General features: G+C 36.9%; 1 protein-coding gene across 1 annotated transcript in view; it reads right to left on the bottom strand.

Moving 5' to 3' along the window:
* AspRS (aspartyl-tRNA synthetase) overlaps window positions 1-26,779 on the bottom strand; it is a 232,926-nt gene that overhangs the window by 20,197 nt on the left and 185,950 nt on the right. Inside the window, exon 13 of the mRNA XM_090412705.1 lies at window positions 19,783-19,894. Within this exon, the coding sequence (XP_090268831.1) occupies window positions 19,783-19,894 (112 nt within the window). The remainder of the gene's footprint in view (window positions 1-19,782; window positions 19,895-26,779) is intronic.

The raw sequence follows: 26,779 nt of genomic DNA, 5'->3' as shown, positions 1-26,779 counted from the left end.
CAAGAAAAAGTTCTATACTAACAAATGTGAAGAAATAGAGTTCCAGATGAGAAGGCACAATTATAAAAGGATGTTTAATTTAGTTCGTGACTTAAAGCACAAGTTTAAGCCTAAAATGAATGTCATCAAAGACAGGAATGGATCATTACTAACAGAAGAGTTGGAAATTAAAAACAGATGGAAAGAATACTGTGAGGAACTGTACAGCAGAGTGGATAAAGAAAATGTGGAGCCCTCCCACCAGGAAAATTTTGATTTTGATTTGGAACCTCCTGCACTTAGGCATGAAGTTGAAAGAGCAGTTAAGCAGCTTGACAGCAATAAGGCCCCAGGAGAAGATGAAATCCCAGCAGAGTTAATTAAGGCCACAGGGGACAGAGGGATAAAAGTGTTTCATAGATTGATTACAAGGATATGGGAGACATGATCATGGCCTAGAGACTGGAAGAAGTCAGTTTTCATACCACTACATAAGAAAGGTGATATGAAGGCACGCAAGAATTATAGAACTACTAGTTTGATATCTTATGCAAGCAAAATTTTCTTGAAGATCATGCTAAATAGGATTGGGACCAAATTTGAGGCAGAGATGCCCGAGGAACAAGTTGGTTTTAGGAAAGGTAAGGGCACCAGAGATCAGATCCTTTGCCTTAAACAGATCATAGAAAAATATAAAGAATTCAGACTCCCTCTGGTAATGTGTTTCTTAGACTACTCTAAAGCTTTTGACTGTGTTGAGCATGTGAAACTGTGGAAAGTAATGAAAAGAATGGGTTTTCCTCAACACACTATCAGGTTGATAGCCAACTTGTATAAGAAGCAACAAGCCACGGTAAGAACAGGTGTTGGATTGACTGACTGGCTTCAAGTTGGAAAGGGAGTTAGGCAAGGATGCTTACTTTCTCCTCACTTGTTTAGTATATATGCGGAGGACATCATGCGTGAAGCACTGGATGAGCTCAGACAGGAGATAGATTGATCAGTAATCTGAGGTATGCTGATGATACTTCCTTTGTAATGAGATGGAAGAACTAGGACTAATTCTTGACAAAGTTAGTTAACAAGATCAGTAATAACAGAGGACTTCAACTCAAATCAATCCTAGCAAGACAAAGATTATTGTTCTCAAAGGAAATACAAACAGAGAAGCTCTTGAGAAACAAGTGTACCTTAATGGAGAAAGAATTGAGCAAGTCAGCAAGTTTGAGTACCTGGAATCCATTATTAATGTGAAGAATTGCTGTTCAGAAGACGTCAGCAAAAGGTCAAGAATGGCTAAAACAACAGTCAGAGACCTGTCTAAAATCTGGACAGATGGATCTATCTCCATGGAAACAAAGTGAGGATTTTGGATTCAGTTGTTTTTTCCAACAGTGACTTATGGATGTGAGACTTGGAACCTAAAGTAGTAAGATAAGAAACGGATATCTGCTTTTGAGATGTGGTGTTACAGAAGGCTGTTGAAGATATCATATACTGAAAGGCATACAAATGAATGGGTGTTAGAAAAGATCAGCAGAACTTTAAGGCTTCTTAAGGATATTGACAGAAGAAAGTTAAAATATTTTGGATGCATAGAAAGGATGAAATGGAGACTTCTTAGAACAGTAATAGAAGATAAAGTTCCTGGAAAAAGAGGCAGGTAGACCATCAGTGAGATGGATGGATGGCATGTGTGGAGTGACTGATCTTCAGAGAGTTGAGGCTACCAGAAAAGCAAACAACAGGACTACATGGCGAGGCCTGGTGTGGCACATCACCAAGCATCGGAGTGACCATACGGCATCTGTAGATGCCCAGTGAAGCTAGTGTAGTGGTCTACACTTTATATATTTCATAACTTCTCTCACTCTTATTCTCACGATATTCTTGACATATCATCTTCTTGTGGATCTCTTGCCTAATAAGGTTGTACAACCATTTCACTCTTAACCTATTTATTCATCGAACTCTCGGATACATTCAGATACCACCTCATTTAAGCTCTTTTTCAAAGATTCCCACGTATTGCTGACATTTTTCCCATTCAGTAACTGATACCATGGATCAATGAGTATTCTTCTAAGTTGATCATAATTTCCAACTTTGTAGTTCAGCATGTAACCTGCTCTAATGGGAACATCAATACAATTAGATACTTCCCAAGAAAGCATGGCATGATCACTGTCACTAGCTTATGGTAAAATAGTCATATTCTTAACAGAGACCCATTCTGAAGCTATGTACAAATCTACTGTATGCCCACAGATGCCAGACCCTTCGACAATTTGCACATATCAGAAGGAGAATAATCCATTCTGATAATAGATTAATCAATGCATTTTGTGTTTATTATTATACACCCTCTGTCCAAAAAGAAACCAAACTTTTGATAGAAAATAAAACACAGGACAATTATAATTATTCAAATCATTTATTTCAATCAATATACTCTCCCTCAGCTTCGAATACAGCATGTGGCACAGTCAATGAATTCGTTAAATGGGGTTTTTATATCGGTTTTTGGGATACTGTTGAGGGCTGTGGTTATTGCTGCTTGAACATTTTCAATGGTGTATCGCTTTCCTTTCGTCGGCAAATGAAGTCGGGGGAAGAGAAAGAAGTCACAGGGTGCTAAATCAGGTGAATACGACGAGTGATCCAACACACAAACTTGGTTTTTGCTCAAAACCTGTCTCACAATGTTCGAATGATGAGATGGGCACATTATCATGCAAAAGTGACCAGCTGCCTGCATCACAATATTCATGCTGTACGCGACGAATTCTCGCTATCAATCACTTCAAAACTTCAAGATAAAACTCACCATTGACCATTTGGCCAGGCAGAACGAATTCTTTGTATAATGTCCTGGGAATCATAGAAACAAATCAGCATTGTCTTTACTTTCGACTTCTCCAAGTGACTTTTTTTCGAATGCCCTTCTTCTGGTGGTCTCCACCAGGAGTGCGCCAAGGGTATTTTCTGCCCAGATGCAAACTTTTATCGGCCGCCCCTTAAAAAAAATAACTAAAAGAAATTGCATGTAGCATTTACTACAATAAATAAAATATCAACGTTGCCGACCGGGTGCAGTGCACCCTTTGAACCCTCGGGTTGGCGTGGCCCTGGTCTCCACTCAGCACTCAGGTGCTTTGTTTCGGGCTCATACTCAAAAACCTAGTTGAGTCCTTACGAGCAGTTTCAACTAGGTCCTTGCAGTGTTCAATTCGATACATTTTTTGGTTGTCAGTCAACTTGTGGGGAACAAATCGCGAATTCAATTTACCAAGGCCCAAACTTTCGGTCAAAACATTGTGCACAGTTGATTTTGGAATCCTCAATTCATCTTCAATCAATCTCATGGACGATTTCAGGTTTTCTTTGATGAAATCACGCACTTTTTGGATGTTAACTTTGCTCAGTCCGGTTTTTGGATTGCCTGGCTTTACGCCGTCATCAACCGTCTCACGACCACTTTGAAATAGTTTAAACCACTCGTGAACTTGAGTACGGGATAAGCATTCATCACCGTATGCTTTTTAAAGCATTCAATGTGTTTCAGTAAAACTTTTACGAAGTTTAACACAAAAGTAAATTGCAGCTCTCTGTTGAAACTCATTTTCCGACTGTTTGTCAAAATACAGTGTCACTTTGGCACTATAACTCGGTTTCTAATGAAACAAATATCATAAATAGTTGACAAAACTAATGAAGGTTTGCCGCTTTCAACAATCTAAAAGTTCAGTTTCTTTTTGGACAGAGGTGTAATTTAGAAAATTAGCTTTTCTTTTATGAAAATTCTAGTTTTTAAAGTGGTAACTATTTTGCTTGTGCAACAGTTGGAAAATTTATGTACAAAGCAAGTGATTTCGTGTGTTGGTGACCAATTTGTACATCCTTTACTTCTTTCTCCCCTTCAGCACGAATTGACTATTCTTGGCACATTGCCAGCGCCAGTTCTATGAAGTGTGGCGTACAATAACGCTGTTTGACCTTGAATTAATTCCCTCACATGCTGCTTGAGGAAGTGTCTAGCAACAATTCAGTAAATTTTCCTCTTCATTAGTATCATGAGATTTCTCATCTACCTAATCAATGTTTGGAAAATTTCAGTCACCCATAATGATCACTCATTTAGTACCCATTAGGCCAAATTAGCGATGCATTTGTTTGTAACCTGCAACTGACCTGAGAGGTAAGGTGAATTGGGTAGTGAGAGATTTGAGGCCTATGTTTGAAATGGTATGGCAGAAGTGTGTGTGTGTGAGAAGGAAGATAATGAACACATTACCTGGATATGATAATGTAGAGATGAGGAGTCATCATCAAATTCCTGATATGTACCCTCAAGGGATGTAACAGGATATGACAGTACTACATGAAAAACTTACATCATTACTAACTTCCTATCTACAATTTTCCTCCAAATCAATCTGTTACCTGTCAAGACTCCAAAATTATCAGATTTTATATTTCTATCTTCTAAGGCACTTCTTGCTATATAAATCCACCTATATATTGGTCTTCCTCTGGGACTGTTTAAGTGACCACATGAGATTAGCTCTGCTGACACATTCCTGGATGCGAACAATGTTAAGTTCTTTCCTAATATCCCCGTTTTTAATATCTTGCCACTGATGCCAACTGTTCATGCCTCTAATCTTTCTCAAGATTCTCATATCTGTGGTGTCTCATCTTTGGTCAAGTGTTTTATTTCTAACCCAGCTCTCAGATCCATAAGTTAAAATTGGTTTGAACACTGTCTTGTATACAGCTAATTTAGTGTTTTGACTAATTTCTCTCTTATTCCATATAAATTTATTCAGTTGACTTCCTACCATACCAGCTTTACTGATGCAGTTGATATTTTCAATCCTTCTGCCCATTTTCATTGCCTTTATCTTGTTACTGCTGACATTCATACCATATCTATTACAACAGTTATTCAATTTAGTCAGGGAATTTTGAAGACTTGTAGTGAATTTATTTAGAAGTATAACATCATCCACATAAAGTAAAGGGCTGAGATTAACATCTCCAATTTTGATATCAGGTTTAACACCACTTTCTTTAATAATATGATCCATGTAGATAATAAATAATAGAGGGGATAATGTACATCCTTGTCTGACACCAGATTTAACATCAAACCATCTTCCTGTACTTCCTTCAATTCTAACTGCTGACTTACAACTCAAATAAAGAATAAGTATTGCTTGATATAATGCTCCATTGTCACCATATACTTGTAGCATTTTGAATAGCTTTTCTCTTGGCACCACGTGATATGCCTTTTCCATATCTAAAAACTTAAATACAGATATTTGTTACATTCCTATGATTTCTCAACTATTTGTCGTCAAGTGAAAATCTGATCCTGAGCCTCTATTTGGCCTGATTCCAGCTTGATTCCACAATTCTTCTCAACCGTTTCTCAAGTGTACTTGCATAAATCTTACCAGGAACACTCAGTAAGGAAATACCTCTGTAATTCTCGCATTCAATTTTATTTCTCTTTTTGCATATGGGTACTATGAGAGCTCTACTCCAATCATCTGGAATTCGTCCCACTGTCCAGGCCGTCTGAACTATGCAGTGCAGTGCAGTCACTGTAAGACTTTTATACCTCCATACTTGAGCATTTCTTGTCGAATATCATCTACTCCTGCTGCCTTTCCACATTTCAGGCTTTTGATGGCTTTTTTCTACTTCAAGTATGTATTCCTGATTGAATGTCTGTTGAGTGTTTTTTTACTATTGTGCTGTCACTGATTGTTTCGTTTAGCAATTTTTCAAAGTAATTACTCCATACTTCAAGGATTTTGTTTACACCAGTTTTCATGTTACCTTTATCTCTCATTCCTTTTACAGCACTCTTTCCTCCATTTCTGAGTTTTTTCAACAGCCTCCAGAATATTTTGTCACCTTCTTGATATTTATTTTCTATATTCTTACCAAAGTCTTCCCATGACTTTTGTTTAGCTAATTTTACACAGTGTTTATCTTTCTTACATTTGTCTCTGTATTCTCTAAGAGCACAAGCTGACTTATTTGCCAGGAACCTTTGATATGCTTTCTTCTTTTCCTTCACTGCCTCTTTAACTTCCTGTGTCCACCATGGAGTTCTGATTTTCCTAGCCTTGCAAACAACCTTATCACATGCTTCTCTGGCTGAATCAATCCATGTTTTCTTCAGGATTTGCCACTGAACCTTCAAGGTTTGGTCCCTGTTCTCAAACTGTTTCATTTTTTCTTGAATAATGTTTGTGTATTTTAGTGTACAGTTCATATCTGAGAGCTGCTCAACTTTTATTCTCTTTAAAACTTTCTTACATGTTCTTCTTTTCAATATGAATTCAATTTTATCCTGTTCAAGGCTAAATGGTGATCACTTCCAATTTCAAATCCTCTGTACACTCTAGTGTCCTGCACCAGTCAGAAAACATCAGTCAACAATAATATAGTCAATGAGACTTCTTATCCCCATCTTTTCTCCATTTGAATTTGTGCACATTTTTATGTTGGAAGATTGTGTTAGTAATAACCAGTACATGTCCTGAACAGAAATCCAACAGGTATTTGCCATTATTATTAGCTTTTCTCATTTCTCCAAATTTTCCCAAAATATTTTTGTATGTCTGACAATCATTTCCTACTCTGCTATTTAGATCCCAACAAGGACCATCTTTTCCTTTTTCATTGTGTCAGTTGCTTTCTCTAAAGCCTCAAAAAATTCCTCCACTTCTACCTTAGTAGAACTGTCTGTGGGACCATAGGCACAAATAAGTCTCATTGTCCAGTTCTGCATTCTAATATTTGCCCACATCACTCTACTTGAGACTGCCTGTCATTCAAGAAGATTAGCCTTGTATTTTGTGTTCAATACTATAGCTACACCTTCTTTTTCTTGATTGTCATTGGCCTGAATATAACATTTTGTATTTACTGCTCAGAAAATTTTCACCAGAGGTGAGATGTAGGTAATCAACATTGAATGGCATGATAGTGAGAATGTATCAAAACAGAGGCTTGAATTATGTGGATGCCTGGAGTGCATTTGAATAATGTAAGATGTAGTCACCTGGAGAGAATGTTGTTCTTGGACCAAGTATATCTTGTGCAGACAGACACTCAGGAGATGCAGGAAGGCATAATGTTATGCAGAGTCAAATGGAGTCTTGAGAGAATAATAATAGATATAGAAATACTGATAATTCATTGATGTTCCTTTATACAAATGCCAGGAATATCAGGAATAAAGGAAATGAATCAGCAGCACTGATAGCTTATGCAGTCCAAAGATTACTGGAACATTGTTGATGATACATACTGACAGGAATAGAAAAAAAAGGGTATCAAGCATTTTGGCATAGGATAAGAAAACAAACACATTGATTGCTTATGATAAGTAATGAGTTGTGTCCTCTCAGAGCAGAGGATTTGGAGGAAAATGGCACTAATGGTTTTGGGAGTACATGGTATAAAGTAAGGGTGGACAGGACATGACATTAGTGGGATGCTGCTATAGGGAATACAGAGTTTGAGGAGTAGGAAATGCTTAGGCAGTAGGGTTTGGAAAGTGCAAAACAAGTGATCAATGGGAGGATTTTAACTACAGCATTATAAATTGGGAAGAGGAAACAGTATGTACTAGTAAAGGAATGGAATTTCTGGAATTCTTCAGGGACAAATGCCTTAGGCAGCATGTAGTAGAAACAAGAAGCTCAAGAGTTTTGGATATTATCCTGGCATCGGAATATCTGATTGTAACTGAAATATCACCTCTGCCAGCAGCTGGAGACAGAAACTATGTGGTCTTGACTTGGGGGGGGGGGTAGACATGTGGAAGTGTTGAGAAAAAAAGGAATTTATGAGGAATTATAAGGTAGGTGATGATAAAATCTTAGAAATCAGCTTGGGGCAGTTCCATGGATAAAAGAGATATCACCAGTGCATGAGGACTAGTGAAGAAAGATTTATTAGTAGCAATGGCAAGTGTATATCTCAAGTGAAAAAAAAAAAAAAAAAAAAAGATTTGGTGCAAAGTGGATGACTATTGATATCAAACAGGAACTGCAGATGAAAAGGAGGTTATGGAAGAAGTATAAAGGGTAGAGAGCAGTTGCATGAGGAATATATGACTCAGGCCAGGAAGTGATTAGAATGAAAAGGAAGGCAAAACTTGAATATGAGAAAGATTAGTCCCCACAAGATCCAAGGAAAATCCAAAGGAATTCTTTCATTATATGGCCAGGAGGAGGAAGAGGAGAAAAGATTGTTAAAGAATGAAATGTTAGAATGAAAATGGGAGTAGAGATAATGTAGAAGACATAGTGGACTTCTTTAATATGAAGTTCTCTGAATGTCAATAAGGCAATGGGACTGGATGAAATTTCACTACGTGTTTTAAGAGATGTTCTAGGAAAATAACTCTGCTGACTTGGCTTTTCAGCGACAGTCTGGCTATGGGAAAGATGCCCAAGGAGCGGAAGGAGGGTAAGATAATCCCATTGCATAAGGATGATGGTAGAATGGAAGTGTCACAATATACCTTGGTTGGAGAAATTGGTGAGAGATTGTATATAGCAGTGGGCAGATGAGGGTAATGTTATCTATATTATACATGATAAGTAGATAATTAAGTTATAGCATATGGATTTGGATATCAGTTTAGTGAAACGGATTGGCTGTCTGATAGATATCAGAGTTGTGTACAAGACAGCAGTATCAAGGATGGTTGGCTGGCTGGTTTATGTTTATTGGCACAAGGACAGCAAAGGTTATACTGCACAAGAGCAAAGGTATTAATAGTCAGGGATAAATTACTAAATAACGTGTATGTACAAAATTTAAGTTAAGCAGTGCAGTATTTACATATAAATAAAATTTATAATCAAATGTGCTCATATAAATTAATTCTTCATAAAAAATTAAAAAGGTTATGCAATTTGTCTGAGCCCAATAACATCTCCCTAAGTATATATGGCTCAGCTAGAAGGGTAAAAATTTCATTCTTCTCTCTCATGTGAAGTACTGGCACTCCATCAGAATATGACGAACAGTAAAACGCATGTCGCATTTTTCACATATAGGTTGGTCATCAGCCTATATGTGAATAAGAATGTATGAGATGAATGTTACCTATGTAGAGCCTAGCAAGAACAACTTCCTCTCTCCTGTTTCTATGTTGACTAGATTGTCAATGTTTAATTTCAGGCTTAATATTGTTTGTCAGTGCTTCCTGCCATGATGACTGTCCCTGGACAGCTTTGATCTTATAAACTGTCTGTAGTCTGTATACGGTACCATCAAACAGTACATCGTAAAAGTAGCTGATTTAGCAGTTTCATTTCCTAATGTGGCTGGGAATTCAACACAACCGAACATCAAAATAAAGGGTCTTCATTTTGTACAACAGGTATAACACTTCACCCAGCAGCGGATGTTGATTATACACAGGAGAGGATGTATTCCGTAAAGAACTCAACGAATCTGTACAAATTTACACATTTTTGGTAACGGTTTTCTTTTATATACACAAGTGTGAGCTGAATGGCATGCAACCCAGCTGTATATATAAGATGGGAGATAGCAATGTCAAGAAACACAGCCAACAGAGATGTCAGTTCTTAAACCGTCAGTATAGATAGGCAAGAAAGCAGAGTGGACTAGTCCCGATCTTTGTTTTGTAACCAAGGATCATCATCAAAGTCTCAGCATAAACATAAAAAGTTCTTGGGTCCTTCCCAAGTAGTCAACACAGACCGATCTTATATTCTCTAGGAATTCATATATCACTTACGTTGTCTGGCCCAAATCCTAGATGAAACTTCAGTAAGGGTAATCGTAAGAACTTTGTTGAACAAATAGATGCCAATATTAGGTGGATAAAACCTATGCCTAGCAATTACGGCACAATTATAGGAGTGATTAAAGGAGCTGCAAAGTGAACTATCTCTAGAGGTTACAGGAAAGAATATATTCTGGGTTGGAATAGTGATAGCAACAACCTCTATCACGAATTTATAGAAAAAGAAGATCTGACAGGCTAAGGATCTCCTGCACTCCTTGGATAATGCAAGAAGAAAAAAATGGATTGAGACAATTGAAAATATTAATTTTACACATGCAAGTAGACAAGCATAGTCTTTGTTGTGGAGCTTGGATCCTAGTGTAACAGCATCCAATCTATTGATGTCAAAGACAATGCAAAACATATAGTTGCGACTTCTAAACACTCTTATGATCACCAGTCTGTAAAAGACATCAACACACAACTGTTGAAATTGAAGACATCCTTAAAACCAAACCTTACCCTTTCCAGATCTTTTACAATTGAAGAGATAAATGAGGCTATCAAAATATTTAAAAATGACAAAGCTGCTGGACAAGATGGAATTTTTTCAGAATTTTTTAGAACTTGTGGCAAGAATGTCATAAAATGGTTAACTAACCTATATGAGGGTGGCCTGAAAAGTTCTTGGCCTCGACTATAGATGGCAACACAATTGTCAAGATTTTTTTTTTTTTTAAGTTGGTACATCTGTCATAAGCATCCATGTGAAATTGCAAGTCCTATCAGTAGTTTTTTTTATACAGCTGACTGAAGCAAAAGTCTTTTGTGTATCAATTGAAATCGTGTGGTTATAAAATTCTTTGTAAAAGAAGATTTTACGCCAAAAGAAATTCATTTGAAGTTCATAAAAGTTTATGAGCACTCTTCTCCTTCGTTTCTGACAATTAAGAAATGGGCTGCCGAGTTTAAACATGGCCATACCAGCCTTGAAGATGATCCACGTGAAGAATGTTCAAAATGTGTAACAACACCAGAAATCATCGACCAAGTGCACAATATGATATTGGATGATGACTGGTGAGTCAAAGTGCGTGAAATTGCTGAGACTGTAGGCATTTCAAAAGAATGCCTAGGATATATTTTTGCATTAAGAATTGCAAATGAAAAAGCTTTACGCAAGATGGGTGCTGTGCTTGCTCACAGCAGATCAAAAACGTACTCGTATGAAAATCTCTGAACAGTGCTTGGAGCATTTTAACAACAATAAAACTGATTTTGTGCATTGATTTATTACTATGGATGAGACTTGGATTCACTATTACACACCAATCAAAACAGTGGACAAAAGCCAGATGTTCAGCGCCAAAAAAAAAGAGACCAAATCAGTTCCATCAGCAGGAAAGATCATGGCATCGGTGCATTGGGATGCTAAAGGCATTTTGTTTATTAATTATCTTGAAAAGGGTAAAATAATAACTGGGGAATATTATTCCGATCTTTTAACCAGACTAGATGAAAAAAATTCATGAGAAAAGACCCAGTTTGCAGAAGAAAAAATCATTTTTCATCAAGACAATGCACCTGCCCACAAAGGTGTTTTGGCAATGGGAAAATTAAGGGATCTGCACTATGAATCGTTGGAACATCCACCCCATTCCCCAAATTTGGCTCTCTCTGACTTCTATCTCATCCCAAAGCTAAAACTCTTCTTCGCTGATCAGCATTTTTCTTTGAATCAAGAGGTGATTGCAGCTGTAGAGGGGTATTTTGCAGATCTTACTGATAACCACTACAGAGATGGGATAATGGCAATGGAGCATCGCTGGAATAAATGTATTAGTCTTAAGGGAGATTATGTTGAAAAATAAAAATAATTTTTAAATTATAAATTCATTTATTCATTGTTAGGCCGAGACCACCTTTTCAGACCACCCTAGCTTAATAACATCTTGGTTTCAAGAAATCTTCCCTCTCTGTTTAGAATGAAAATAATAACCATTCTAAAACCAGGCAAAGATCCATCATTAGGAGCGAGCTACTGCCCCATAACTGAGCGTTACTCTTAAACTGATGGAAAGGATTATATACAACAGAATATTGCTCATTATAAACAACCTAATACTTCCTGAGCAAGCAGGCTTCAGACTAGGAAGATGTCGTGAAGAAGAACTGGATATTACATCAATGACTGAAAATGGTTTTGAGAGACATTTGAAAACTATTGCTGTGTTCATTGACTTATCAGCATATGACAGAGTATGGAGAAAGGGTATGGTATTTAAATTTCTGAAAATGATTCCATGTAGAAGATTTGCCAACTTAATGAACAATATATTTAATAACAGATGGATACAGGTATTTGCAGCTAATTCAAAAAGGCAACCACACAAGCCTAATAATGGACTACCTCAAGGCTCTGTGCTATCTGCATTGTTGTTCAATTTATATATTTATGACCTCCCTCAAACCAGTTCAAGGAAATTTGCTTCTGCAGATGACCTTACAATAATCACACAAAGCACTAAGTTTAATGAAACTGAAAAAATAATTACAAATTATTTAAAATTCTGGACTCATATTTCAAACAATGACATCCAAACCCAAACCTATCAAAATCTGAAGTCTACCTTCCATCTTAACCATCAGGCTAATTTCAAACCTACTGTCTTTTTCAGAGATACATTACTAAAATTTAATAGTGCACCTAAATATTTAGGTCTTACCCTAGATAGAACACTCATCTTTAAAGAAAACACCTAGTGAAAGTAGCTTAGAAAAAAAAAACTTGTAATAACATAATAAGGAAGATGGCTAATTCAACTTGAGGTGCAGATGATGAAGCCTTACATCTATCAGCTTGGGCCTTGGTTTATTTAACTGCACAGCACTACTTCCAAGTATGGCTCATACTTGGAAGTAGTACTGTGTCCAACTTAATCAAACAATGACAATAATAACAGGAACTATAGATCTACACCAAATTATTGGCTCCCTGTTGTCAGTAACATCACACCTAAGCTATGCAGAAAAGCAGCTCTCGCTAAATTATGGACAAATTTAACCAACAATGTTAACCTACCTATCCACAAAGACATACAAAATCCCTCTACAAGGAGACTAAAATCAAGAAATCCTAGTTGGAGATGAATCTTTCAGCTTGATTGATATAAGATGAATGGCTCCAACACTAACAATCTCAGATTAGCTATATTGGTCCCAACATCTAAACTACCTGGATTTGGACTACCACGTCATCTCTGGACAACCTTAAGCTGCATTAGAACTGGTCATTAGATGTAAACATCATCTACATAAATGGCAATGGACCAACTTTCCTCCTTGTGACTGCAGTTATCACTCTCAAACTATTGACCATATTTTACTGACTGCCTGATATAAGTTTTTCTGGGCACTATACAACATATACATAATGTTACAACAGAAGATATAAACTGGCATGAAAAATTGAAAATTGTTTTGTAAAACTTTCTTTTTATGTGACTTTTAATTGTCACACATTTGTTACGTTATTTTTTTCTTGCTGTACTTTACCATCATATGATAAACAATAAATAACGTGTGCATTAAACAATTTCAGGTAGAGAGATGATGGAGCATAAGATTTCTGCAGGTGACAAAGCAAGAGATTGCAGGATGGAGTGCACACCTGCCATGGAGGGATGCCCTTATGTTTGGTGTAGGCAATGTTGTCAACATTCAAGCAAATAAGCATGCATAGTCTCCATAACACATATACCAAAAGGATGTCTGGCAGTCTGATGTGTGGTACTGACCATCTCAATGTAGAAAAGAGACTAGTCTATGTAAGATGCTCTGGAAGAAACTTAGAGACATATTTTTAGGGCATATTAAGGGACAACTGTTTCTATCTAAGTGATAGAGCTGGATTGACTGACTGGCTTCAAGTTGGAAAAGGAGTTAGGCAAGGATGTTTACTTTCTCCTCATTTGTTTAGTATATATATGGAGGACATCATTGGTGAAGCATTGGATGAGCTCAGGACAGGAATTAGGATAGGAGGTAGATTGATCAGTAATCTGAGGTATGCTGATGATATAGTACTCCTTTGTAATGACATGGAAGAACTAGGACTAATTCTTAACAAAGTTAACAAGATCAGTAATAACAGAGGACTTCAACTCAATCCTAGCAAGACAAAGATTATGGTTCTCAAAGGAAATACAAACAGAGAAGCTCTTGAGAAACAAGTGTACCTTAATGGAGAAAGAATTGAGCAAGTCAGCAAGTTTGAGTACCTGGGATCCATTATTAATGTGAAGAATTGCTGTTCAGAAGACGTCAGAAGAAGGATAGAAATGGCTAAAACAACAGTCAGAGACCTGTCTAAAATCTGGAAGGATGGATCTATCTCCATGGGAACAAAGCTGATGATTTTGGATGCAGTTGTTTTTCCAACAGCGACTTATGGATGTGAGACTTGGAACCTAAAGAAGTCAGATATCTGCTTTTGAGATGTAGTGTTACAGAAGGCTGTTGAGAATATCATATACTGAAAGGCATACAAATGAATGGGTATTAGAAAAGATCAGTAGAACTCTAAGGCTCCTTAACGATATTGACAGAAGAAAGTTAAAATATTTTGGACACATAGAAAGGATGGAAGGGGACTTCTCAGAACAGTAATAGAAGGTAAAGTTCTTGGAAAAAGAGGCAGGGGTAGACCATCAATGAGATGGATGGATGGATGGATGGTGTGTGTGTGTGTGTGTGTGTGTGTGGGATGGCTGATCTTCAGAGTTGAGGCCACCAGAAAAGCAAATGACAGGATTACATGGTGAGGCCTGGTGTGGCACATCACCGAGCATCGGAGTGACCATATGGCATCTGTAGATGCCCAGTGAACATATAGATAGTTAGAGCTGGTTCATTGGCTTCAATGTAAAGACTTTGAGTGGGCAATGTGTGAAAGGCACTAGTAGCTATCTGTACACCCTGATGATGAATAGGATCCAACCAATGCAGGTTATTCTGCCATGTAGAATCATAGACTTGATACCCAGAATCCAACTTTGAACGTATTGGTGCAGGATAAAGATGAAGCAATGAAGATAATTTCACACTCCATTCAGCAGAGAATAGAATGAGAAGGAGATTCGTTGAATGCATTCGTCAATTAAGAGAATAGACGAATGCATGCCTGTCCCATTCTTAATTCAGGATCAAAGTGAAGAGTGCATTTTTGACACAAGTGTACACATGCTTTTTTCTACTGAAAACCTGAACCCATTATTAAAAGCCCACAGAGAGACACAATCAATAGCTTGCTGAAGTTGTCTTTCAGTTACCCTTGTTATGAGAGTGACAGTAAATTGTGAATCCATCAACATATAGAGCATTGTTTACAGTAGAAGGAAGCTGTTCAACGATTAAGTTAACTTTCATAGCAAAATGTGTCATATTTAAGACAGAGCCTTGGGGAACACCCTGTTTTGATGATATGGCTGAGGTAGAGTACTTCCCTCTCTGACTCGGAAAGTTCACCTGGACAGAAAGTTTTTAATAAATACAGGAAGGTGTTCTCTGAGACCTAGGTTATAAGATCTTTTAACATGCCTTGCTTTGGAATTATCTCTTACGCGTTTCTAAATGGTCCAAAGTTGAATGATGTCTACAAAAGCCACATTACATATTGGAGAGAAGGTCATTGCTTTCTAAATACCAGAGAAGTCTGGCATTAACTGTTTTCTCCAATATCTTACAAAGGCAGCTGGTCAGAGCAATAGGTCAATTATTTGTTTGCACTGGATCATTCCTGGTTTTGGGATAGCAACGACAACTGACTTATGCCAAGAACCTGGAATTCTTCCTTTGCAAGTATTCTGTTGTATAGAAGGAGATCAATAGAAGATGTTTCATCATTTCATAATGGATGTTATCAAGCCCTACTGCACCAGGGTGAGACAGCAAAAGGGCTCTTTTTAGTTCCTCCTTAAAGAATGGTTGCTTGTATGGCTCAAGCCCATTGCTAGAAAAATTTAGCTGCTGTTTCTCTTGTTGGTCTTTCAATATTAAAAATTCAGAGAGATATGAAGCTGTTGTTGAGATTCTGGCAAAATTTTTTCCCAAAGTGTCTGCAGTAGTTTTTGGATTGGCAACAACACATCCATTATGGTCTAAGGTAGTCAAAACAATGTGTTCTGTATCTATCTATCCATCTATCTTTCATTTTCCAGATCTTATCCCATACAATTTTTGCACTTGTTTGATTAATTGATGAGGTAAATTGGATTCAAGATTGATTTTGACTCTGACATCTCACATAATATGCTCTGTCCTGAACATACTTAAAAGCTATTAAGTTTGATGGTGGTTGTATCTACAAAATATACCCCATGCTCTGTGTTGATCTTTTTTGGCTGCCTCGCTTTCTGGGTTCCACCAAGGCTTTAGAGAGTGTGGAAATTGAGATGATGTTTTTGGAATTAAGGCTGTTAATATCTGGACAATGCAGTCTGTTACATATTGATATTATTATCAATAGGTGTTTTGATTGGACTGTATCAGCATTAAAATCTTGCAAAGATGGGAAAAAGTATTCCACTCAGTCTGATCCATTTTCCATATGGACACCAGTGTAGGAGAATGCTTTCACATGAACCATGTGTAAGCGTTGTGCAAATACAAGGAAAATGATCACTTCCGTAGATGGTGTCTTCGACATCCCACATAAGCAGTGGAAAAATGGCAGGAGAGTAGACTGTAAGGTTGATTTCAGAATATGAGTGGATAGGCATATGGAAGAAAGTACTGAGTCTATTATTCAAAAGAGAGAGGTCACTATTCTCAAGGATTCATTCAATGATATGATGACCTCTTCCATTTGTATTAGCACTCCTCCACAGAGTAGTGTGCCCATTCAAGTCATCAAAAAGAAGTATGGGTTCAGGCAGTTGCAAGATGACGATCGATTTCATTTAACTCAGCACCTGGTGATAAACTGACCATGCTGTAATAAGAAATCCCATGAATAAGTGAATTGCCACTTCTTCCTGAGCACTATATTAACTTGGACATGATGAAAAGGAGTTTGACTGTCCACTAGATAGTTACTCCTCCATGAGCAGGAAATCTTTACTTCTGTCCTTGCATACAACAGTGAAATTCCTCACTGGATCTTAAATATGTTTCCTGCAGACAGAAACAAAGATTTGTGTTTCTGCAGTAGAATCTTGATATCATTGACATTCTGGCGAAACTCATGAGAGTTTAATCGTAAAAATTTTCCTATTGTTTAGGCTTGGTAGACGTGTCTAATTTCTGGGAGTTTGAGGACTTGCCCGTGTTGGGCTTATATTTCTCATTACATTTTGGGAAGTATGGATGACCAGTGCACATCTAATCCTCTGGAAAAATATCCAATATATCACTGGATGTGTCAGGATCACTGGTTTCAGGTTACTTTCAGCAGATACTGAAGCATAAATTTTTTCTGTGTGTATGTGTGTGTGTGGGGGGGGGTCTGGTAGTTTATCTTTAAGCAATATCCTTGCCATAATAATTTTTTGACAAGTGGGTTCTCATCAAATAGAACCATAAGTGTTTGAGAAGCTGTTGATATTTTTTCTTTTCTACCACCTTCTCAGCAAAAGAGGATCTCAGAACAGGTGTAGCAGTGGCTAACTTCCTTTTATGGGAGTAAGTATGGAAGAAAGCTTGGTGATCTCCCTGACAGTTAATACATTTTCTTTGTAGAGCAAGATTTGTTATCATGCTCTTTACTATCACAGCGGGCACACGTGGTAGAGCCATGCCAGGCAGTTTGGGCATACTCATATTTCTGACATTTAAAGCATCTTAGTGGATTAGGAATGTACAGTCTAACAGGACAGTTGAGGTACCCTGCTTTTACAATGCTGAAGGCTTAGGCAGATCAAAAGTAAGGATGATGTTCCTCATCAGAACCAGGTGACCATCCCTGTGTATCAGGATGCACATCACACCTGTCACTCCCTGATCTTTAGGCTCTGAACATATCTCTTCACCAGGAACAACAAGGAGATCCTGATGTTCCTGGTGAGGAGATATGTTCATAGAGACTGTGAGTGCTTTATGAGGTGTTACTATGATTGGTATTCCATCAATTAATGTTGCTCTCAGCAGTTTCTCAGAATGTTGCTGACATGTTTCTACATGGATAGCACCAGAATAATTTGATAACACTTTTAGGAGATCCTGTCAGTCCTAAACTCTTTTGAATAAAGAAGGGCAAAATTTTACCTATTGACTTCACACCTGTTGCACGAATGACCAGGAACACTGGTACATTTATATTATCACATATCCTTTGTTTCTCACTTTTGTTACAGAATGCTGTATCTATGGTATCAGTACTTGGTTGGGATCTTTATTAGGATGCCCCAAACATTTGAGGATGAAGAATTCATGCTCAAGAGGTTTTTGGTTCAGTGGCAGAGCTCCCCATCAACCATAAAGCCACACATGAATACTCACTGACCAGTAAGAAATGACTGCGCTTGGGAGTGGAATGCCAAGGCTACTCCCAAATGCTATACCAGCACCACAGCAAGCCTTGAGTCCCAACCCCAGACCATGGGGTGAGAGACTTACTGCAACACTGTTGACCCATGCAGGCAAACTCACTAGCTGAATGATCCTGGCTGGACCAAAGTAGTGCAAGACTACAAGGATCCCCTTTTCCAGATGTCCGTGGATTGCACTATATGGTAAACACGGCAGCAGGACATTGGATCCCAGTGATGGTGGCTGGAAAAAAAGATAGCAAAAAAAAAAGACTCAGGAGAAGTAGAGCAAATTCTGCTTCCTCCCAGTGAAGAAAGCAGAAGGTTATAAGTGGGGTCCTTCAGGGTTCACTAATGGGATCCCATAACCTTCATACAAATGACATTGTCAATGGATTGCAGGGAGATATTCAGTTGTTTGCAGATGATGTGAAGCTGGGAAGTGTTATTAGTAACAGTACTGCCATGGCAGCCTTTCAGGAGAATTTGAATAGGCTGGACAAATGAATGAAATAAATGTAACATCTTGAAGTTGAGGATCAATAGATGGGAAGATGCATATGCTGCTGGAGGAACTGTACTAGAGGAAGTGGAGAAGATACAGAACCTTGGGGTTATGAAGGTAACCCAGATTGCTGCAATACTGAGCTAACGCATCCTTTTCGGCTTTGCAGATAACAAGATCATTTGATCATGTTATCCGCAAAGGTGAATAACAAAAATTATATCAAGACTGTACAATGTTAACTGTGAGGATAGACTGAGAATGTGTAGACTGCAGAGTTTGGTTAATAGAAGAAGAGGTCATATAATTTCAGCACTTGCAAGCTGGCAAGTGCTGAAATTATATGACTAAAAATAAATAACTAAAAGAAAACATATTTTATGTGATTAATAATTTGGATATAGCTGAAATAACATAATAATGATATAAAAATTTATTCCGATACAAGAATTGTGCATGAATTTTCATGAAGTTTGATTCCTGCCCCTCATCCTCTATACACAAATCAAAAATCAGCTGGATCTCAAAGCTAATTGTGGGAGGGATCTGGCTTTGAAGGATGACTGTCTTGGCTCACTAATAAATGACTGATTATGTATGAACATTTATAATGGACAGACTGAGTTAACAAGGGCAGCCTCATCCTCTTGTTATAAAGTTTAATCACAAATCAATTGTTGATGAGCAACTATGTCTCAGTATTGTTGATAAGAAATTATTGAAGGAAGATTGTTATTTGTCATGACAATCATCCTGCTTAAAATTTTCAAAAAAGTAACATGAAAATATTAGTGCAAAAACACAAGTGAAAAGCATGACTGAAAAACAAACAATAATTGAGGTTGTGACCAATGATAAAAGTAATGCAGTAACGAATGTAGTAGATATCTGGTGAGGTAACTGATATCAGCAAAGGTTCCCCCTACCCATGTCATTAAAACTCTCACATAATGCAAAGTAAATGCGATTCTACTTACTAATGCCATGCTCAGTAGCTTTCAAGGCTAGGAAGTCAGGATCATGGATTCGTTGTGCACCAGACAATATTTCTTCTCCTCTCATAAACATGTCATAAGAATTGGAGGATTTCTGAAAGAACACAAAAATTTCCTTGTTTGTAACAAGAAATAAGAATATACAAAAAATTACCATTAAACATTATTAATCTGCTTTCACAAAATCTTTGCCATCTTGTAATAATAACTTTGTATTTACTTTGGATAATTCCACACAATACTAATTAGTGCATAGCTGAAACTAATGGTCAGAAAAGTTATCTAGATAACAATATAAATACCTGCTGAAATTTTTGTTTGTTATCTATCATGCAAGCACAGTTACTCTACAATAGTTGAGGATTCCTTTAAAGTAATGGCTTTTAAGCAGAATAAGCAAATCTACCATTCTAAAACAGGTTAAAAAAATGCAATATTGAGATAGTTCTCAAACTTAAGGTAAAGACCATCCTGTTGAAGATCAACTGGACTCGCTATCACAATATATAAAATCGTGTATGAACGAAACCTTCACATTATAGTCATGGTTTTGGATTATTGGTGCAGGGATAGTAAAGGTCCTGCTGTCCCATTAAAGGTTACAGCAGTACATAAGGAAATAAATATAAACATCTTATGTAAAATATTTACTTTTTTTTAGATGTTAAGTATAAGAAAACAAATAAAAAATCTGAGCAATGCTGCATCTACATATAAATTACATTTATGATCAAATTATGTTTGTATAAATTAATTCTTTTTAACTTCAGGCAATTAAACAGCCATTGATTAATTAACTTTGCTTTTACTAATTGCTTGTAGTTTGTGTATGGGACTGACCAACAGTGGTAAAGCACAAGCTGACCTAGCAGCTGCATCTGCTGTTTCATTCCCTTCATTTTAACATGGCTGGAAATCTAGCACAACCTAACATCAAAATTAAGGGTCTTCATTTTATACAATAACTTCAGAACACTGGCGTGCTGATATAGAAGAGGAGATGGCCATAAAGACCTTAGTGAGCTTGCATAAATCATATATTTTTGATAGAAATTTTCTTTTATGTGAACAATGCCAGCAGAATGGCATGTAGCTTAGTAGCACAGTTACTGCATTCAAATGGAATCAGACTGGATACAATGCAGACAGGAAAACAGCAGTCACCAACAGAGGTCTCAGATCTTGAACTATTGGAATAGGCAAGTAAGAAATCAGAGTACTTTGGTCTATGTGAATTAAAGAGCTGCAGGTACACTGCTGATAGAGCACAAACTTCCCATGGAGGAATACTATAATGTTCAGTGCAGGAAATATTGTCGACACTCATACCAACAACTTGCATAATCTCTTTCACGTGCAGACCAAACGGACAATTAGCAGTCTGATGTATGTAACACTAAACTTCTCAGTATGGGGAGGGGTAATGGTACTCCTGGTAGGGTTAAATGACAGTTCTGGTAAAGTGAGAGAGCACATTCATTTGCTTTGGCCTTTAGGCAACTTGCAAAATGCACCGGATCCAACCATTATGGAAGGCACCCTTCCCTGAAGCATAGTCTTATGATCAATATTCCCTCTAATTTTTGCCAGCCCACATATGCATGAAAACATTTTGTGCACGTTTCCAGTCTCAGACTGAACGTGTGAAATAGTCTGTGCTCACAGTAGCGACAGTCACATGCTACAAACACTTAATTTGATATGCCTAAAATTGGTGACATCTTTGTTAAAAGATGTTGTACTCATCATCATCATCATCAAATTCCTGCCATGTACCCTCAAGGGGGTGTACAGGATATGACAGTACTACATGAAAAAATTACATCATTACTAACTTCCTATCTACAATTTTCCTCCAAATCACTCTGTTACTTGTCAAGACACCAACATTATCAGATCTTATATTTCTATCGTCTAAGGCATTTTGTACTATATCAATCCACCTATATCTTGGTCTTCCTCTGGGTCGTTTTCCTGCCAACCTGGCAGAGAACACTTGTTTTGCTAATCTTTCCTCGCCCATTCTATTTAAGTGACCATACCACCTGAGATTAGCTCTGCTAACACATTCCTGGATGCTGACAATGTCAAGTTCTTTCCTAATATCCTCATTTTTAATATGATATTGCCATTGATGCCATCTGTTCACGCCTCTAATCTTTCTCAGGACTCTCATATCTGCGGTCTCTAGTCTTTGGTCAAGTGTTTTACTTCTGACCCAGCTCTCAGATCCATAAGTTAAAACTGGTTTGAACACTGTCTTGTATACAGCTAATTTAGTGTTCCGACTAATTTCTTTCTTATTCCATATGAATTTATTCAATTGAGTTTCCACCATACCAGCTTTGCTGATTCTGTTGTTTATTTCTATATTTAATTTACCATCTTCAGTAAAAATCATGCCTAAGTAGCTGAAATGTTTTACTTGTTCCACAGGTTCTCCATTCACAACACAGTTGACATTTTCAATGATTCTGCCTATTTTCATTGTCTTTGTCTTTTTATTGCTGACCTTCATACCATATCTATTACAACAGCTATTCAATTTAGTCAGAGAATCTTGCAGACTTGTAGCGGATTTATTTAGAAGTATAACATCATCCGCATAAAGCAAAGAGCTGACATTAACATCTCCAATTTTGATATCAGGTTTAATACCACATTCCTTCATAATGTGATCCATATAGATAATGAATAACAGAGGGGATAATGTACATCCTTGTCTCACACCAGATTTAACATTAAACAATCTTCCCATACTTCCTTCAATTCTAACTGCTGACTTACAACTCAAATAAAGACTAAGTATTGCTTGATATAATGCCCCATTGACACCATATAACTGCAGCGTATTGAATAGCTTCTCTCTTGGCACCTTGTCATATGCCTTTTCCAAATCGACAAAACTTAAATACAGATCTTTGTTATATTCCCATGCTTTCTCGACTATTTGTCGTAAAGTGAAGATCTGATCCTGACAGCCTCTATTTGGCCTGAATCCAGCTTGTTCTTCACCAAGCTTTTCTTCCACAATTCTTCTCAACCGTTTCTCAAGTATACTTGCATAGATCTTGCCAGGAACACTCAGTAGGGAAATACCTCTGTAATTCTCACATTCAGTTTTATTTCCCTTTTTATATATGGGTACTATGAGAGCTCTACTCCAATCATCGGGAATTCGTCCCTCTGTCCAGGCTTTCTGAACTATGCAGTGCAGCCACTGTAAGACTCTTATACCACCATACTTCAGCATTTCTGGTCGAATATCATCTACTCCAGCTGCCTTTCCACATTTCAAGCCTTTGATGGCTTTTTCTACTACAAGTATGGATATGTATTCCTGCCTGCATGTCTGGTCAGTGTTTTTTACCACTGTGCTGTCATCACTGCTTGTTTCATTTAGCAGTTTTTCAAAGTAATTACTCCATACTTCAAGGATATCTTTTTCTCCTGTTTTCATGTCACCTTTATCATCTCTAATTCCTTTTACAGCACTCTTTCCTCCATTCCTAAGCTTCTTCAACAACCTCCAGAATATTTTGCCACCTTCTTGATATTTATTTTCTATATTCTTGCCAAAGTCTTCCCATGACTTTTGTTTAGCTAGTTTTACACACTGTTTAGCTTTCTTACATTTGTCTCTGTATTCTGTAAGAGTAAAAGCTGACTTATTTGACAGGAACTTTTGATATGCTTTCTTCTTTTCCTTCACTGCCTCTTTAACTTCCTGTGTCCACCAGGGAGTTCTGATTTTTTTATCCTTGCAGACAACCTCACCACATGCCTCTCTGGCAGAATCAATCAATGTTTTCTTCAGAGTTTGCCACTGAATCTCCAAATGAGATATTGTACTTTGCATGCTAAATATTTCTATAAGAGCAACCTAAATGCTTATTTATTCAGTTACTTAAATACTGCATATATATGCAAGTTATAAACAAAGTATGTCACATTTGTCCAGCCATTCAATTTAAATGAATTCTCAGTTCTTTTACGATTTAATTTTGAAAGTGACATTTTGAGGAGTTAATGTACTAAAACTGCTTATGTACTATTTCTCATATTAATGTTGCCTCTTTTTCATCTAGCTATAAATTCTAAACTTGAGAGCACTAAATTAATTTGCTTAAATCTGCATAGAAAAATCCATTACCATTTGCACATTTTGATAGAAATGTACAAATGTCCATACAGTAATCTTGTTTCCTCTAACTTGCTGATATCAGCATCAGTTTTTCAACACAGCACAAGCTAAAAGTAAGTAATTAGAATGTATTAATTAGTCTGAATGGGATAGAGTAATATTGGAGTATTGCTTGTGATTCATAATCAAGTTTTGAGCAAATAAGTGCACAATAAAAGTGAAGTGAGGAACATTGATCAACACCCAATTCTGTTGAGTAGGTATGCTAAAATTAAAATTTTTCACAATAAACTTTAAATATATTTTTACAGATAGAATCAATATTAATATTGAGGTGAAAAAAAGCACATTGCATCATGCTTTTTTAACTTTTATTAAATGACTTCAAAACTAAATAGATGTTAAGAGAATTAGAGGTTCATCTCTTGTTGTGTCCTTATGAATAACACTAAAATGCATCCTCAGCAAATTTCATATAACTACTGCAGAACCTTTTCTGGTGGAATCCATGACAGTTCCACTGTAAGAATTTCTCTATTCTTTTGGCTTTGTAGATATCAGATTTCTGAGTGGTTATATTTGTCTAGTTTTTTTTTTTTTTTTGTCAACTGATTTTGGAAAGCATGGATGGCGAGTGCCCATATCAGTGTCAGTTCTTGTGTTTATATTCAGAGGATACAGAAGGGACAGTAATATCCCACCTCATTATGCTTTGCTTTATGACGATTCACCCATACATCATTTCAAATATGACCAATGCCCAGTTATGTAATGCTCATTTATAAAATGCTGCATTTGCTCATACAACACTTTTGTTAGTGACACGATGCCCCCCTGAATCAATAGATGTACAGTTTTCATGAATTTTTTTGTTTGCGACATTGCTGCTTGCTACATTGTGTTTTGGTGTTTCACTGTGAATCATAAATTGTTTATAGCTATTATTTTATTGTTGTTAATAATGGCAAATAAAATTCAAAGTAAGGGTGCGGTTGCTTCCAGTGAAAAGAAAAAGAAACTAAACTTATTACATTTGATACTAATGTTAAAATGATTAAATTAGGTGACAATGATGTATCAAACACTGTGGTAGGCTAAACTTACTCTGCTCTATTGTTTTTCTAATCCATCTTCCATCATTGCATCTGGCAATATGGCCAGCCTATCTCCACTTCGTCTGTTTAATGTATTTTACGTTATCAGTGACACCTGCCTGTTTGAGATCTTCAGGGTATTCATCTTCCTATCTCTTAAAGTTATTTTTAGCATACTTCTCTCCATTTGATGTTGTGTTGTTCTCAGCTTTTTGTCTACGGTTTCTGTTAAAGTCCATGTTTCTCCTCCATATGTTAGGACAGGAAGTATGCACTGGTTGACAGCTTTCCTTTTTAGACTCATAGGAATGTCACTTCTGAATATGTTTCTCATTTTCCCATAAACCATCCATCCAAGGCGAATTCTTTGTTCAATCCCTTTTCTTTGGCAGCCCTCAAAAGTTATCAGCTGGCCCAAATATACATATGAGGTAACTTGTTGTATTTCATGGTTTTCGACTTTGCCCAAATATTCTTTGGTTTAACGTATTTATTCATCATTATTTTTATTTTCTCTCTCTTTATTTTTAATCCAATTATTCTCCAGGCTTCATTTAGTTGATTTAATAACAGCAATGACAAGTAATGTCAGCAAGGCTCAGAATCAGACGATTGCAGGCATGGATGCAGTCTTTAATGGCTGGACTACTGTGAGGCACCAATCCATCTGGCTAGTGCAGTGCTATAAGGCCAAATACCCCCCCCCCCCACACACACACATGATGATAATGAGGAATCAAGTAGGAAGATTACATACTGGCTTGTCCTTAGTCCAGCATAAAAAAGGGATACGTTCTGGACTTAGGCAGAGGATCTAGGTCGAAAAATGTGCTACAGTCTCCATCATTTTTACTTACCTCAAGACCATCTATAATGAACAATGACAGAATGATATTAATAGAAATATATAACTGCAGATCTCTCTGAGATGATGATAGATTGGAAGAACTGGTGAAGGAATTGGACCATATAAAATGGGATGTTGTGGGCCTATCGGAGATAAGAAGGAAAGAGGAAACTTTCATGCAATTAAAAGATGGACATCTATTCTACCACTGTGAATGTGAAAGAAACTCAATCGGTGGTGTAGGATTCCAAATAAATAAAACACTCAAGGATGATGTCCTGTTTGTTAATAAAATAACATCAAGAATAGCTGAACTAAGTCTCTTCATAAATAAAAGATACCAACTGAAAATTATACAACTATATGCCCCAACCATGGACCATCCAGATGAAGAGATAGAAGATTTCTATGAAACATTAGAATCCACATTAAATAATTATAATGGGTGACTTTAATGTTGAGATTGGAATGGAGATGACCACCTGAACTCCATCGATAAATTTGGATTTGGACAGAGGATTGAAAGTGGAGAAGAAAATTAACTGAAAATGGACAAATCTATAATGAAATAGACCTTATCCTCGCCAACAAAAGGCATACAATAAATAATACCAAAGTGCTCAATAGATTCAATACAGGAAGTGATCACAGACTAGTTAGAACAAAAGTAAGGATAATCAAAAAATGGGAACATAATAAGCTCATAAGAGAGTCCAATTTGGTGAATCTACAAAACCTCTATCACAATAAAAGCTGTTATAGAGAATCACTCAAAAATGAACTAAAGAAGTTAAACACAGCCACTACTATCGATGATACCAATGAAATCTTAACAAAATCTCTCTTGAAATGTGCACTAGAAATAGGAGGTATAAAAATGGCACCAAAGAGAGG

The sequence above is a fragment of the Typopeltis vanoorti genome, chromosome 23 (assembly GCF_054136105.1).
Source record: "Typopeltis vanoorti isolate ZY-2024b chromosome 23, IOZ_Tvanoo_1.0, whole genome shotgun sequence".
Taxonomy (NCBI): Eukaryota; Metazoa; Arthropoda; class Arachnida; order Uropygi; family Thelyphonidae; genus Typopeltis; species Typopeltis vanoorti.
Note: the sequence above shows the minus strand (reverse complement) of the source record. Positions and strands in the feature narration are given on the sequence as shown.